At 46.2% G+C, this 16022-nt stretch overlaps 1 protein-coding gene across 1 annotated transcript in view; it reads right to left on the bottom strand.

Moving 5' to 3' along the window:
• Nucleotides 1-16022, bottom strand: part of LOC126234476 (serine/arginine repetitive matrix protein 2-like) — an 894711-nt gene that overhangs the window by 560873 nt on the left and 317816 nt on the right. The window contains exon 3 of the mRNA XM_049943200.1: nucleotides 6251-6360. Within this exon, the coding sequence (XP_049799157.1) occupies nucleotides 6251-6360 (110 nt within the window). The remainder of the gene's footprint in view (nucleotides 1-6250; nucleotides 6361-16022) is intronic.

Here is a 16022-nt window from a genome sequence, read left to right as displayed (position 1 = left end):
ACCTTCACCGAGGAGTCAAGCAGTATATTGCTCTCTCCTGCGTATATCTCGCGAAGAGACCACGAGGATAAAATCAGAGAGATTAGAGCCCACACAGAGGCATAATGACCATCTTTCTTTCCACGAACAATACGAGACTGGAATAGAAGGGAGAACCGATAGAGGTACTCAAAGTACCCTCCGCCACACACCGTCAGGTGGCTTGCGGACTATGAATGTAGATGTAGATATAGATATGCCTTTAATCCCTCTATGAGTGCCAGTCAAATGATTTTACTTCCATCTGAAATCTCTATCTATAAGATTTTAAGTTTTCATTCTCCCGATGTGCTTTTAGAGAGTGGGACGGTAGAGAAATAATCAAATGAAACTGTACGGTTTCGGAGACCTTATCAAATCTCAAACATCTATGACGTATATATGCACACTGAAGCGATGAATGAAAATTTCCACCAAGGCCAGGATTCGACCCCGCGTCTCCTGCTCACCAGGCAGGTATGCAGACCACTTTGACACCCTGGCACGGCGGCTTTGCACAACTGCACGGACTGCCTTAGCACTCCTCCCTCGTCAATCCAAACTGCCATTTACTTGGTCTTGGCCTAAGCTTGAACATCTTTGTAGAGGCTCACCAACCGTGTTGGAATAGCGCCTCAAAATCGAATGAAACGGGAGGTAGAGAAAGAGTCTGAAAGTGGTTCGAAGAACTCTCTGCCATGCACTTAAGTGTGAGTTGCAGAGTTGTGATGTAAATGTAGATGTAGATGTAGACATTAACGGGTTTATTACATAATTGACGCCTTCAGTTTTTATAATGGTTACTGTCATAACTAAAGTAGAATAAATCGTGTTTTGAAGGCTATGTTTCACGGACAGTTTGACTCAATTTCTTTAAAGTCAGTACCGCCATTAGACTGTTGTTTATGTGGTATCGATAGCTACGATGCCACGGCGTAGGTGCAAGTTCTTAAGTTGGCACTACGACAAACACCGACGACAGCGCCTTCTAGCCGGCATTGTGGAGATCTACGAGCTCCGCTCCAGATTCACACCATTTGCTTCTGAGGAGACGACCTAGCAACATTGTTTCTATTTCACAGTGGGCCAACCACTACTTGTAACTTAGTAACTTGATGTACGGACTCGCACCTACGTGCTCACCTCGGTGCAAAGTTATGTATTCATCTTCTTGCTAAAGTAAAGGTGATTTTAGTTCACACTGCAGTGTCCTGAGTTCTACCTCACCTGCTCCTCCTAACTTCCTACATTCGGCCTACCCTTCAGTTTTCAGGAGCAGACCCACGCGCCGCCTTCGAGGCGGGATACAAAAGTTTATTTACAGTGTTACATTTGCACTTACACAATCATGATTACAGCTTCAAGGTGACATTATCAAGCGTTTTTTTACAAGTATTATAAATTGCCTTAGATGGCATACTGTGACTAAAGTGTAGCCCAAGACCAACATTCGACAATATGAATGTGGAAAATCTCTCAAAAGAGCGCTAAACCAACTGTTTAACTGCGTAGAAATGAACATGGACGGTCTTTGTGTCCCCGGTTTGTCACATTATTGTGAAATCATCCCAGTCTGTCTACAGAATTCATAAATTTACCATTATGTTGCGCTGTTGCGCCTCATAGACTTTGAGAACCTACCAACTCCTGAAGAGGACGTACTTCCTACACTGAATTTTCACACTTCTTTCCTCTGTTAATGTACAGAAAATGGCATTTCCTCAAATCGACTGAGTCCATGGATGAATTAGATGAACAAACTACAATACAGCAATGCCTCGATCTTCAGAATGTACTGAATGCTACAATAGTTCAGTACTCAGTCGCCTGTGCAATGTGTATTTCAGATGTGGTCAATTTCCTGAAAGACTGAAATAATCGCTAGTGAAACACACCATATAAAAAGGGTGAGAGAGGTAATGCAAACAATTACCGGCCACTTTCTTTGCTTCCAGTGTTGTAGTTTCTTCGATATGAGAAAATGTAGACCATGCAATACTTTTGCATAACTTGGAACAACAGTAGATTAGGGAAAGAGCTCATTACATTTGTAAAGTAGAAAGCAGAATGTCGTCCTCAACTGTCGACAAAAAGGTAAGAGGTCTGAATCAGATTGGCCTCTGGTTGGGTTGCCGCAGGCTTTTATTCTGGGTGCAGAGACGAAAAAATTGATGTAAGAAACGTGTGATGTATCAAGCCATATCAACCTGAAATTGCGCTACGAAAGTCTTCTAAGCGCATGTGGGCCGCGTGTTTTTATTTCTTTTTCTCGTTAAAATCGTCCTCGAATATTAAAACGCCTTTGTTCTCGCACTATAAAAAATGTAAGATTGACTATTCTGTAAATTTTACCTCAATTTTTTCCATAAAATACACAAACGTCAGTGTTACCTCAAAATATTGTGAAGTTTCACAACATAAAATTAACAATTAAATAGTTTTGTTGGTCTGACCTACTACCTACGGAACTACTACACTCGTAAGGGTTGAATTTTGTTTGAATTGTAGATGTGATTAGTTTCAGTATAACGTTTACAAATGTTATTTTCTCTCGGTATTCTCACGGGAATGTTTAAATTAATAATTTTAAGGGATTGGCCAACTAAGCCATTGGTATGAGACAGCGCGAGAATATTTAAATTTACATGCGGCAAGCATACGTTATAGCTTAGTTGGCTTTTATAGGCCAATCTGAAGTTGACTGAAATTTCTCACAATTAGAGATTAGAAGGCCCTTTCTATAGTTTCTTTGAAGAAACTTTTATTGTTCAAGATCACATTCAGTACTATTTAGTCATGATGGCCGGTTTCAAAGGTTAAGACTGTCATCACTTGATTATCAAAAACCTTGTTGTTATACGTCCGGTTTCATTATGACTGTACCACACAAGCCATGTAGACATAGCAGTGGATAGTATGTATCGCATTCCACACAGGTTTTGTTAAAAATAAAAGCAGATTTGTCACAAATACAAACAACATAGTTAAAAAAGCACCTTGTGTGTGAACATCCCTAGTTACACAAGGTGCTTTTTAATTGAATTGAATTGTATTGTATTAAAACAATATAGTTAAAAAATCACCTGGCGTGTGAACATCCCTAGTGCTTTTTAATTGTATTCTTTTTATTTGTGACAAATCTGTTTTTATTTTTAACAAAATCTGTGTGGAATGAGATACGATATCTACGTGGCATGCGTGATACAGTCATAATGGAACAGCACAGGTAACAAGTTTTTTTGAAGATCAGAAATTGACAGTCTTCGCTGTTGAAATCAGTCACCAGGAGTACAGATTACTGAATGCGATTTTGGCTATTAGAGACTTGTTCAGTTTGAAGTTGTTTCCCGGCTTCGTAGACCGCAGGTGTCCCAAGTAAAATTGTTCATCTGGACTTCACCCTCACCACTGTGGTACATTGTCAAAGTTATCGTTCTCATCCTATATATCATTGTCAGCCACTAAATATGACAGATGACAGGGGTGCAATTATGAAAGATGTGGAACTTAATATGGATGATGTAGCTAATAGGGTAATCAGTAACATTAGCACACAGCCTTCTGAGACCAGATTAACGCTTAACTATAACAGAACGCTCTGCATACATTTTCTGACACGAAATTTTTATAGGCTTTATTGGAAGTATCACGTTCAACGCCTTGTACACAAACTGAATTCTGCTGTCTTCACTATAACAATGATCTCTACTTTCTCTGACACTAAAACACGAAGGTTTGCTTACTCTTCTTGTATTGTATTGTATTGTATGTTAACCGGGGACCTAGAAACGACGGAGAGGCTCCGTCCACGCCGCAGCCCCAGTGGTCCACAACCGAACGACGACTACCGCAGTCCACTTCACCCATCCGCCGCCGCACACCGAACCCAGGGTTATTGTGCGGTTCGGCCCCCGGTGGACCCCCCAGGGAACGTCTCACGCCAGACGTGTGTAACCCCTATGCTTGAGTGGTAGAGTAATGGTGGTGTATGCGTACGTGGAGAACTTGTTTGCGGAATAAGGGGAACCAGCCCGCATTCGCCGAGGCAGATGGAAAACCGCCTAAAAACCATCCACAGACTGGCCGGTTCACCGGACCTCGACACAAATCCGCCGGCCGGATTCGTGCCACGGACCAGGCGCTCCTTCCCGTCTTACTCTTCTTACTTCCACTGTATTATCTCGTATTGTGTGGTATTTTGGAGAAACTTTGCGCACTCACCAACCACATTCTTACTCTCATGAAAATTTGAAACTGATATAGAATAGGTATACTGCAGCCACGGTTGTGTTGTGTTGGGAACCGGCGCCGGAATCTGCGCGCCTCGATGCTGTAAGGGTCATTTTCTGCTGCTAAGTGAATACTGTATGAGCAGCGATGCGTTCCATCAGTTTTTCTGAGTTCTGGCTTCCTTGAAGAATGAGTTAGTGCAGCCCCAGGTTTAGTGTACTGCTTGTGTTTTATACGATGTACAAATGGTTACGGGTCGCAAGATGTCATTCACATAGGTCACACTGGTCGTAGTGCCCTGGACACGCACACGCTGTGATTTGTGGTTGTACCAAATAGCACCCCACGCCATAAGACTGTGTTGGCGCTGTAGGTCTTATGTGAATGCAGTCACTGCGATGCCGCTCCCCCTGTCTGCGGCGAACCAAAACGCGGCCATCATTTACAAATAAACAGAACGTGTATTCGTCCGAAAACACTGTCTGATGGTAGTACGGTTCCCAGTGACGTCGTTCCATACACCATTGCCGTCTAGCATGTTTCTGCACATTCGTCAAGCGAAGAGTAGTGGACGACACGCCCGTAATCCATGCCGTAATGAACGACGACGGACTTTCTTTCTTTCTTTCTTTTGCTTGTGCCGTTTGTCCCACGGATACGCAGGGTCGGCATGGTTAACCGGATGTGGCAATGCTAGTTGAAGGGGTGGCCGGATGCCCTTCCTGCCGCCACCCCGTACCCCCCGGGAGGGAATTAGTGTACCCCAACTGTCTGCGACTAGTGGAATCCGTGGAATAGTGCGAAAGTGTTCAGATGTCTGCGAGCCGGGTAACTGAGGCGGGACGTGGGGACCAGCCCGGTATTCACCTAGCGGGATGTGGAAAACCGCCTAAAAACCACATCCAGGCTGGCCGGCACACCGGCTCTCGTCGTTAATACGCCGGGCGGATTCGATCCGGGGGCCGGCGCGCCTACCCGAGTCCAGGAAGTAGCGCGTTAGCGCGCTCGGCTAACCTGGCGGGTCGAACGGCGACGGACTGCTACTCTTAATAATGTACGATGTGTTACAGTGTTCCACTGTTGGGCCAGAGCGAAGGAGGACGCTGAATGTCCTGCAGTGCCATTCGGATGAGGTGTCGATCTTCTCGTGGGATGGTCTGGGTGGTGCAACCTGAGCCATCTCGTCGTCTCTACAGCCTTTTGTGTACCATTCTGCACACACCCATTGCCATGCCCAAGCACTTCGTCCCACACGAGCAGCAGTTCCCTGGATTGATGCATCACATTCTCTCATGCCAATAATGCACCCTCTTTGAAACTCATTGGTGTGACGGTACGGTTCGTGCATACCTCTGCGAGGCATTCTGCACATCTGCTTAAGTCACCCTGATCCATTACCTTCGGATTATAGCGACAACGAGAGTCGCAGGCACAGTTTACAGTTATGTGATGTTGCGCCGCGATATGAGGTTGACCTTGAAACCTCGAGCCGACATGCTTCAAACGCCAATAATTTCTGCAGAACATACGAATGTACATGTCCTCTGAATATGAAGTCCTATCTCTAGTCGTTCAAGGTGTTCTGTCTTTTTCTGAATATGAGAGTGTTCAGTGCCATTCGGTTCTGTCTCGGGTTTGTTCCGCAGCGACGGCAGCCACTGAGGATCACTGCACTTTTCTACGTTGTTGTTTTAAGTTTTGGTTGTTGCAAGTTACAGGCTTCTTCACTGCTGTTGAGGTATTTTCGCAGAAACAAAGTTGATGGCGGTAAGAAACCAAATAAATCATAATTACATTACTACTCCTTAACGAGCCGCCGGAAACCACGGGTGTCTTACACCAAAGACTGAGAACGTATCCCTGAACAATCTCTGAATGTTTGTCGGTGGTGTTCTGGTTCACCCTGTACATACAGCTTCTGGATGCGTGCTTTGCGCACTTATGAGGTGCACATTATGGTTTGGTAGGATGTATCATACATATGATACTGGGAATGACTTACGTTTAACTGAGTCGTTCGTTGCATGGTTTTCCCTCGTTGGCTGCGTCTGCTGATGCTGCTGTTGCTGAGCGTTCCTGATGTTGCGTCGCTTGGGCGAACCGCTGCATTCCCTGCAACCAAACAAGGTTGTCATTCACTCAAAATTATCACATCAACTAAGACTATACTTAAGGAAACACAACTGCCTTGTATTGTGAGAGAGCTTACGCCACAATGGCTATACCATATTACATCTGACGGGGAGAAGAGGCACATTATTATACAGAACACACGTCTAAACTCTTTCGACTTCTACTTTCATAGCAGCTTAAAGTTTTGACTAAGTCTACGGCTGAGAAAGATGCAAGTAACTTGGAAAATTTAACTAAACGAAGCAATATAATCTCTATAATGAAAAGTAAAGATAATGATAGTAATAGCAGGTAAAAAGATTAACAAAAGTAATAATTAATTTAGTATTCTTAAACATGTAACAAATTTGTTTTTTTGTTTTCGTTTGGCCACCTCTGTTGGCTACTCCTTTTCGCTGTTGTGACGGCTTCGACCAGTTTCCGGCTGCAGGAGGAAGTTTTCTTCTCGACTTCCCCTAATCCTCGTAAATGGGTGAAGTTCGCATTCGACTAGGCCATCTCAAGGGCGAGTAATTTTCCAGTAAAGGTGGGTTTTTCCAACGGCCACTGCAGAGACGTTTATGAAAGAACTCGCGGGAAGCAGTACCTTCCAGAAGCGGCAAAAGTATGAAGCACGGAATGGTCAATGAAAATCCCTACATTCTCCTTCTGTTTTGGATTGGTTGGAGGATCTAAGCAATTACGTGGAGCGGCTGGGAGCTCGTGAAGTCAGTTCCCGTGGAGTTGAGGTGACAAGACGTGGGTCCTACAGGGCTAAGTTTGTGTTTTAAAATGATATAAAGTGGTTACCATTTGACAATGGAAGCAGGATTAAGGAAAAATCAAGACATGCTCGTCCTAGGAGTGGTGGTGGTTAGTGTTTAACGTCCCGTCGACAACGAGGTCATTAGAGACGGAGCGCAAGCTCGGGTTAGGGAAGGAGTGGGAAGGAAATCGGCCGTGCCCTTTCAAAGGAACCATCCCGGCATTTGCCTGAAACGATTTAGGGAAATCACGGAAAACCTAAATCAGGATGGCCGGAGACGGGATTGAACCGTCGTCCTCCCGAATGCGAGTCCAGTGTGCTAACCACTGCGTCGTCCTAGGAAAAAATATTCTAAAATGTAAAGTGGTGCAAAATATTCGATATTCTGAGAAAAACAGGAGTAAGCCATAGGGAAAGACGGGTAATAGATAAGGGGCAGTCAAATGAAAACCGAGCACCTGGTACAACAGGACCATGGAATGGTTCCATTCAGAAGTAATAATCACACGCATTAAGACAACGAGACAATCAAGTCCTGTTTTGCAGAACGTGGTCGGCCGCTGACGGAACCACAACTGCATCCACTGTCGCACTTCCTCATCCGACGGAAACCTGCGCCCACGCATATCTTTCTTCTGGTCGCCGGATATGTGACAATCACACGGTGAAAAATCCGGGCTTTGCGGAGGTTGTTACAGTGTTCACCAACCAAAACGCTGAAGCGTAGCCCTCGTCCGAGTGGCCATGTGGAGATTAGAGATATCGTGCGGCAGGATGAGTCTGTCAGACAGCATTCCTGGGCGTTTCGACTTTATGGCGCGTCGCGGCTTCTGAAAAGTGTCATCATGCGCTGCGCATTGATTGTGATTCCAAGCTCGGGGAACACGATGAACAGAAGCCCTCTGTAGGCGAAGATGAAGGTCGTCGTGACCTTAGCGGAAGTTCTGTGAACAGATTTGGATTCCTTTGGCGGAGAAGATGTGGGGCGTATCCACTGTCGACTTTTCCATTTGCCCTTGGATTGTCGGATGCTGTGGGACGAAATTATCCTGTTGCACTGCAACGCCTGCCCTCACACTCCCAATCCGACGAAGTCGACGCTTCAGTGATTTCGTTTGGAAACACTATAACAGCCTCTGTACAGCCCGGATCTTTGGTGACCTGAAGAAATACACTCCTGGAAATGGAAAAAAGAACACATTGACACCGGTGTGTCAGACCCACCATACTTGCTCCGGACACTGCGAGAGGGCTGTACAAGCAATGATCACATGCACGGCACATCGGACACACCAGGAACCGCGGTGTTGGCCGTCGAATGGCGCTAGCTGCGCAGCATTTGTGCACCGCCGCCGTCAGTGTCAGCCAGTTTGCCGTGGCATACGGAGCTCCATCGCAGTCTTTAACACTGGTAGCATGCCGCGACAGCGTGGACGTGAACCGTATGTGCAGTTGACGGACTTTGAGCGAGGGCGTATAGTGGGCATGCGGGAGGCCGGGTGGACGTACCGCCGAATTGCTCAACACGTGGAGCGTGAGGTCTCCACAGTACATCGATGTTGTCGCCAGTGGTCGGCGGAAGGTGCACGTGCCCGTCGACCTGGGACCGGACCGCAGCGACGCACGGATGCACGCCAAGACCGTAGGATCCTTCGCAGTGCCGTAGTGGACCGCACCGCCACTTCCCAGCAAATTAGGGACACTGTTGCTCCTGGGGTATCGGCGAGGACCATTCGCAACCGTCTCCATGAAGCTGGCCTACGGTCCCGCACACCGTTAGGCCGTCTTCCGCTCACGCCCCAACATCGTGCAGCCCGCCTCCAGTGGTGTCGCGACAGGCGTGAATGGAGGGACGAATGGAGACGTGTCGTTTTCAGCGATGAGAGTCGCTTCTGCCTTGGTGCCAATGATGGTCGTATGCGTGTTTGGCGCCGTGCAGGTGAGCGCCACATACGACCGAGGCACACAGGGCCAACACCCGGCATCATGGTGTGGGGAGCGATCTCCTACACTGGCCGTACACCACTGGTGATCGTCGAGGGGACACTGAATAGTGCACGGTACATCCAAACCGTCATCGAACCCATCGTTCTACCATTCCTAGACCGGCAAGGGAACTTGCTGTTCCAACAGGACAATGCACGTCCGCATGTATCCCGTGCCACCCAACGTGCTCTAGAAGGTGTAAGTCAACTACCCTGGCCAGCAAGATCTCCGGATCTGTCCCCCATTGAGCATGTTTGGGACTGGATGAAGCGTCGTCTCACGCGGTCTGCACGTCCAGCACGAACGCTGGTCCAACTGAGGCGCCAGGTGGAAATGGCATGGCAAGCCGTTCCACAGGACTACATCCAGCATCTCTACGATCGTCTCCATGGGAGAATAGCAGCCTGCATTGCTGCGAAAGGTGGATATACACTGTACTAGTGCCGACATTGTGCATGCTCTGTTGTCTGTGTCTATGTGCCTGTGGTTCTGTCAGTGTGATCATGTGATGTATCTGACCCCAGGAATGTGTCAATAAAGTTTCCCCTTCCTGGGACAATGAATTCACGGTGTTCTTATTTCAATTTCCAGGAGTGTACGTGGAAGTTGGTTTCAGCCGATGAGGAAGTACAAGAGTGGATATGGCAGTGGTTCTGTCAGCGGCCGACCGCATTATACGAAACAGAAATTGATCGTCTCGTCTCCCCGTGGGTTAAATGTATTAGTGCATGTGGTGATTACTTTTGACTGGTAACATTCCATCGATCCGATGCCGCGGGTATTCCGTTTTAACTTCAAATGGTTCAAATGGCTCCGAGCACTATGGGACTTAACATCTGAGGTCATCAGTCCCCTAGAACTTAGAACTACTTAAAACTAACTAACCTAAGGACATCACAAACATCAGTTCCCGGGGCAGGATTAGAACCTGCGACCGTAGCAGTCGCGCAGTTCCGGACTGATGCGTCTAGAACCGCTCGGCCACAGCGGCCGGCGGTTTTAATTTGACTGCCCCTTGTACAATATGTGCAACAAGCAAGAGGGAACAATAAAACTGGAAGACGAAGAAAGAAGCGCTCGGACTAAAAAGGTTTTGGAGATGGGGAGGTGGTTTCGGCTCCTCTGTTCAATCTATACATCGAAGAAAGAATGACGGACTTAGAAGAAGAATAGTGGGATTAAAATTCAGGGTGAAACGATACCAATAACAATGTTCGCTGATGACATTGCTATCCTCGGTGAATGAGAAGAAGAATTAGAGCCTAATGAGTAGAGAATATGGATTGAGAGTACACCGGAGGAAGGCAAAGGTAATGTAACAGAAGTGAGAACAGCGACAAACTTGTCAGAAATGGTGATTACGAAGTAAACGAAGCTAAGCAATTCTGCTACCTTGGACCTAAATTATCCATGAGGGACGAACCAAGGAGAACATATAAAGTAGACAAGTACAGGCACATTTATGAGCAAGAGAAGTAACCCGGTGTCAAACGTAGGCATTAGTTTGAGGAAGAAATTTCTGAGAATCTACGTTTGGACCACAGGACTGTATGTCAGTGCATCATGGACAGTTGGGAAACCACAAGAGAAGAGTATCGATGCGTTAGAGATGTGGTGCTAGAGAAGAAAGTTGAAAATTAGGTGGAATGATAAGATAAGGAATGAGGAGATTTTCCTCAGAATCGGCGAAGAAAGAAACATATGGAAAACACTGACAAGAGGAAGGAGCAGGATGATAGGAGATTGTTAAGAGATAATCGAATAACTTCCACGTTACTAAAGGGACCTGCAGATGGGGTAAAAACTGCAGAGGTAAACAGAGATTTGAACACATCCAACAAGTAATTGAGGACTTAGGGTATAAAGGCTACTCTGGGATGAAGAGGATGGCGCAGGAGAGGAATTCATGGCGGACCGCATCAAACCAGTCAGAAGGCTCATGACTAAAAAAACCAGGCATCTTACATAGGCAAGGAATCACCGAGACTACTTCTCCAGTACAGAAAAACCTAGAAAGCATTCGAAAGTGCGTTCCCGACTCGAGCGACTTTTTCAGTAGAAAGAGACTTTTTTAGAGCAGAGCGTCGTATCATCAGCTAGCTGGAGGTGGTGGCGGATAAAAGTGACGGCGAGGTTTAATTCAAGCCAATAAACAACATTTGTTTCCGTGCGAATTTGATTGTGGTATTTTTGTGCGACTCTTCCCTACTGGATAAAGTATTCCGGATTTGTTGCTGTGCAGAACATCGACGGCAGTTGCTAGTAGCCAACTGGAGGCGGTGGTATGAAGAGTTGGTGGTGTACATAGTCCTGTCCATTTGTCGGCTCTCGGAATCTACCTGAGAATAGTTAGCTACAAGGCTTTAATTGGCGACTTTGCAGTTGTGTGAGGTCTAATCCTGGCTCTCGCTACAAAGCGTGGTTGACGGCTTGCTGGATAGTGTGGCAGTGCTGTGAATCAGCTCTGCTCTGCCGGTGAACGTTTCCAATAAAATCCGTGAGGCAGTAAGACTCGGTTTGTCTGATGCGCCGCACGCCGCCGACAGAGCGTGGATTCTCGCCGCGGCCGCGAATACGACTCAGCACGACGCCACGGAAGCTATGAGGCACGGACGAAAGTAACTGATGCCGTGTTTTAATCAGGAGAAACAGAAGCGTTATGACAAAGGAGAAGGTAGAAATGACAGCGGTAGTATTTGTTACGAAAGAGAAAGCCACATTGCTAGATGAAGGCACAACCTGTATAACGGGAAGGAAAAACGGAGGGAAACATTAGCCCCAGCGACGACGCTGAATAAGGCAACTACAGTGGCAGGCTACATGTATACAGGCCACGTGTATACAGGCCGCGTGTAGCCACACGTGACGCGGCGTCCGCCCTATAGTAGAGTGCAGAGCAGGCGATTGGTCGCGCTGGGCGTCGCCCGATCCACGCTCCACGGCTCATTTACCACGGCCGCTTACGGCGCGCACACACACACACACACACACACACACACACACACACACACACACACACACACATGCAGCACGTAAACACGGCAGGCAGACTGTCGTAGCGATACCCACGTCTCGTCTCGATTACAATACCTTATATGATGTACACTGAAGCGCCAAAGAAACTGGTACAGGCATGTGTATTCAAATACAGAGATACGTAAACAGGAAGAACACGGCACTGCGGTCGGCAATATGTACATAAGATAACAAGTGTCTGACGCAGTTGTTAGATCGGTTACTGCTGCTACAATGGCAGGTTATCAAGATTACCTGAGTTTCAACGTCGCGCACGAACGATTGGACACAGCATCTCCGAGGCAGCGATGAAGTGGGGATTTTACCCTACGACCATTTCACGACTGTACCGCTAATATCAAGAATCCGGTAAAACATCAAATCTCCCACATCGCTGCGGCCGGAAAAAAATCCTGCAATAATGGGACCAAAGACGACAAAAGAGAATCGTTCAACGTGACAGAAGTGCAATCCTTCCGAAAATTGCTGCAGATTTCAATGCTGGTCAGCGTGCGAACCATTCACCAAAACATCATTGATATGGGCTTTCGGAAACGTGTACCCTTGATGACTGCACGACTCAAAGCTTTACGCCTCGCCTGGGTCAGTCAACACCGACGTTGGACTGTTGAAGACTGGAAACATGTTGCCTGGTCGGATGAGTCTCGTTTCAAATTGTATTGAGCGGATGGACGTGTATGGGTATGGAGACAACTTCATGAATCCATGGACCCTGTATGTCAGCAGGGGACTGTTCAAGGTGGTGGAGGCTTTGTAATGGTGTGGGTCGTGTGCAGTTGGAGTGGTATGGGACCCATGGTACGTCTAGGTACGACTCTGTCAGGTGACTTGCACGTACGCTTCTTGTCTGATCACCTGCATCCATTCATGTCCATTGTGCATTCCGACAAGCTTGGGCAATTCCATCAGGACAGTGCGACACTCCACACGTCCAGAATTGCTACAGAGTGGCTCCAGCAACACTCTTCTGAGTTTAAACACTTCCGCTGGCCTCCAAACTCCCCAGACATGAACATTATCGAGCATATCTGAGATGTCTTGACACGTCCTGTTCAGAAGAGATCCCCACCCCCTCGTACTCTTACGGATTTATGGACACCCCTGCAGGATTCATGGTGTAAAGTTTCCTCCAGCACTACTGCAGACATTAGTCGAGTCCGTGGCACGTCGTGTTGCGACACTTCTGCGTGATCGCGGTGGCCCTACACGATATCAGGCAGGTTTACCAGTTTCTTTGGCTCTTCAGTGTGTTTTTAATGTGTGTTACATTAGCTTTGCGGCTCGCTCGTCTACGTGTATATAACATACATTGCACACATATACAAGGCGATTCCGTGATGACTTTACAAACTTTCAGGGATGATGGAGAAGAGTTAGTGAATCAATATAAAGTAAGGGACTCTATTCCGGGCCGGACAGGGTGCCCGAGCGGTTCTAGGCGCTACAGTCTGGAACCGCGCGACCGCTACGGTCGCAGGTTCGAATCCTGCCTCGGGCATGGATGTGTGTGATGTCCTTAGGTTCGTCAGGTTTAAGTAGTTCTAAGTTCTAGGGGACTGATGACCTCAGAAGTTAAGTCCCATAGTGCTCAGAGCCATTTTGAACTCTAGTCCGGAAACGACCGAGTCGAATTTTATAAGCGAAAATCGTTCTGAAATATTGTACACGTACAGGTACCGCTTTTTCTAAGATTGTTCAAATGGTTCAAATGGCTCTAAGCACTATGGAACTTAACATCCGAGGTCATCAGTCCCCTAGAACTTACTAGTTAAACCTAACAAACCTAAGGACATCACACACATCCATGCCCGAGGCAGGATTCGAACCTGCGACCGTAGCAGCAGCACGGTTCAGGATTTAAAAGCCTAGAACCGCTCGGCCACAGCGGCCGGCGCTAAGATTGTTTGGTAGGTAACTTTTACATGTGGTAGCACTGACAGAAACAAGAAAAAAGTCCACCAAGCATAGGTTGTAAAACGCTTACCTTGAGAGTTATGAGCAGTGTTCATCTTCGCTAAAGTGAAACACATCTTTCCTATTGAAGAAGAGCTCACAGCTCTTCAGGCATGCATATTAGAGCTCATGTTTAATAAACGTATTTTCTTTACGCTCGTAAATTTCGACTCGGTAGCTTCCGGAACTAGGTCCCTTATCTCAAATTCATAAATTTAGTCCTCTCCATCATCCCTGAAAGTCTGTAATATCATCATAGAATCACCCCGTATATCTGAATCTCTTCGGTTTAAAACCTACGACTCTAGAGAACAAGTTAAATTTATCTGTGGTATTCAGCCGTGTTGCTTGGCCTTAGGTCCCGAAACACGTTGACAAAGCTATTGAATCACTGCAGAGCTGATTCTCGTGATATGCTAACACCCTCAGTCGCACAAATAAGAGGAAACTTGTATTTCATGCTTCTAAAAGTATTCCAAAATACAGGAAATAAATACCAACAGCTTGTCTTCGAACATTTTTATGTCACCTGCTCTCATACACACCCTCAACCCCCACTGGCAGTCAGGAGTCTTACTCTCATAGTATTATTATACAAATAGTACATAATGTTCAACAACTTGGCTAAAATGTCTCCAGGTGTTCCTGAGTTAAGCCTTAATGTCAGCCCCTTTTCATTTCCACCCCTCTGGGACGTAAAGGTTCTTAACTACACAGCACTTCTTTCCATATAGTAAGTAAGTAAACATCCCATGCTTTAAATATTCGAACTCTCCTGTATGAAAGTGCTCCAAACTGCTGATTACTTTAAAAATGAGATACCGTGTTAAATATTAGACGCTACGGACGTGAGCGAGCAGAAGTTTAGAAAAGGTTTGAAATTGTGTTTAAAGTATGTTGGAAGTCGTTAAATGCTCTCATTGTCAAACACGGGATCAGTACAGAAAGGGTTATTTGCTCTCTGTTTTAAGGAAACCTCGTTTTTTTCGCATCTCAGCGTTTATGACGTCATGTCTCGCAGAATGTGTTGCGAACAAAGTTAGCAATAAACGAGTGATGAATTAAAACAGTCTGCCTGTTGAGGTAGTTTAACGGCTTGAAAAACAAAAATGTGTGCGATAATTTTTTTACTGTCATCATTTTGTGAGGAATGTCAGAAAAAGTTTCAAATAATGTGGGAAGTTTGTTGCAAGTCGCTCATTCTCAAATACTAGATTAATAGATAGGGTGCCTCTCCTGAGAATCATGAGGCGATTTCACACTGCTGTTTCGGCAGATACTTGCAATTTCGTTTCTGCAATGTGTAGCTGAGGTCAACCATAACAAATATCGCTCATCACGTCTTTGATGCGACGCCCTGGCGCTCGCAGAACGTTACTGCTGTGCAGCAGAAATATTCAACCGCTGCTTGAGTACTGGTTATTCTTCGTAATTTACTGTATCTGTTAATAGATATCGACAAAGCAAAAATAGCACTGGACCAATTTTCGACCGTTCTATCGAATGGGTGCATAAAATTTGGCTTCAAAAATCATTTTGTTTGTATCGGAAACCAAACCAGCGCTTTCTGTCAACACCAAGCGTCGCAGGGCACTATTTGCTTGGGCTGACTCCAGAAACTAAATTGCTATTATCTGCCGGAATGCCAGAGAAAATGTGCCTGAGCACTCTCAGGAGAGAGACCCACCAGTCTGGGTATTTGCACGCTGTGCGTTATGCTTTTATTTTAACCCCTACACAAAGCGCTTTGAAAGGCAGGTGTCTATTACCATCCCCCCCCCCCCCCCCCCGCCGTGCTTCTTTCGAGATAAGTGATATGTATACCACGTTGGTTGAAGTCGATCCAGTAGTCCAGTAGTTCAGGAGGAAATGTTGAACATAGATATATAAACAATTATACAGGGTGTTACAAAAAGGTACG

The sequence above is a fragment of the Schistocerca nitens genome, chromosome 1 (genome assembly GCF_023898315.1).
Source record: "Schistocerca nitens isolate TAMUIC-IGC-003100 chromosome 1, iqSchNite1.1, whole genome shotgun sequence".
NCBI classification, from domain to species: Eukaryota; Metazoa; Arthropoda; class Insecta; order Orthoptera; family Acrididae; genus Schistocerca; species Schistocerca nitens.
This window is presented reverse-complemented; position numbering and strand designations above follow the sequence as displayed.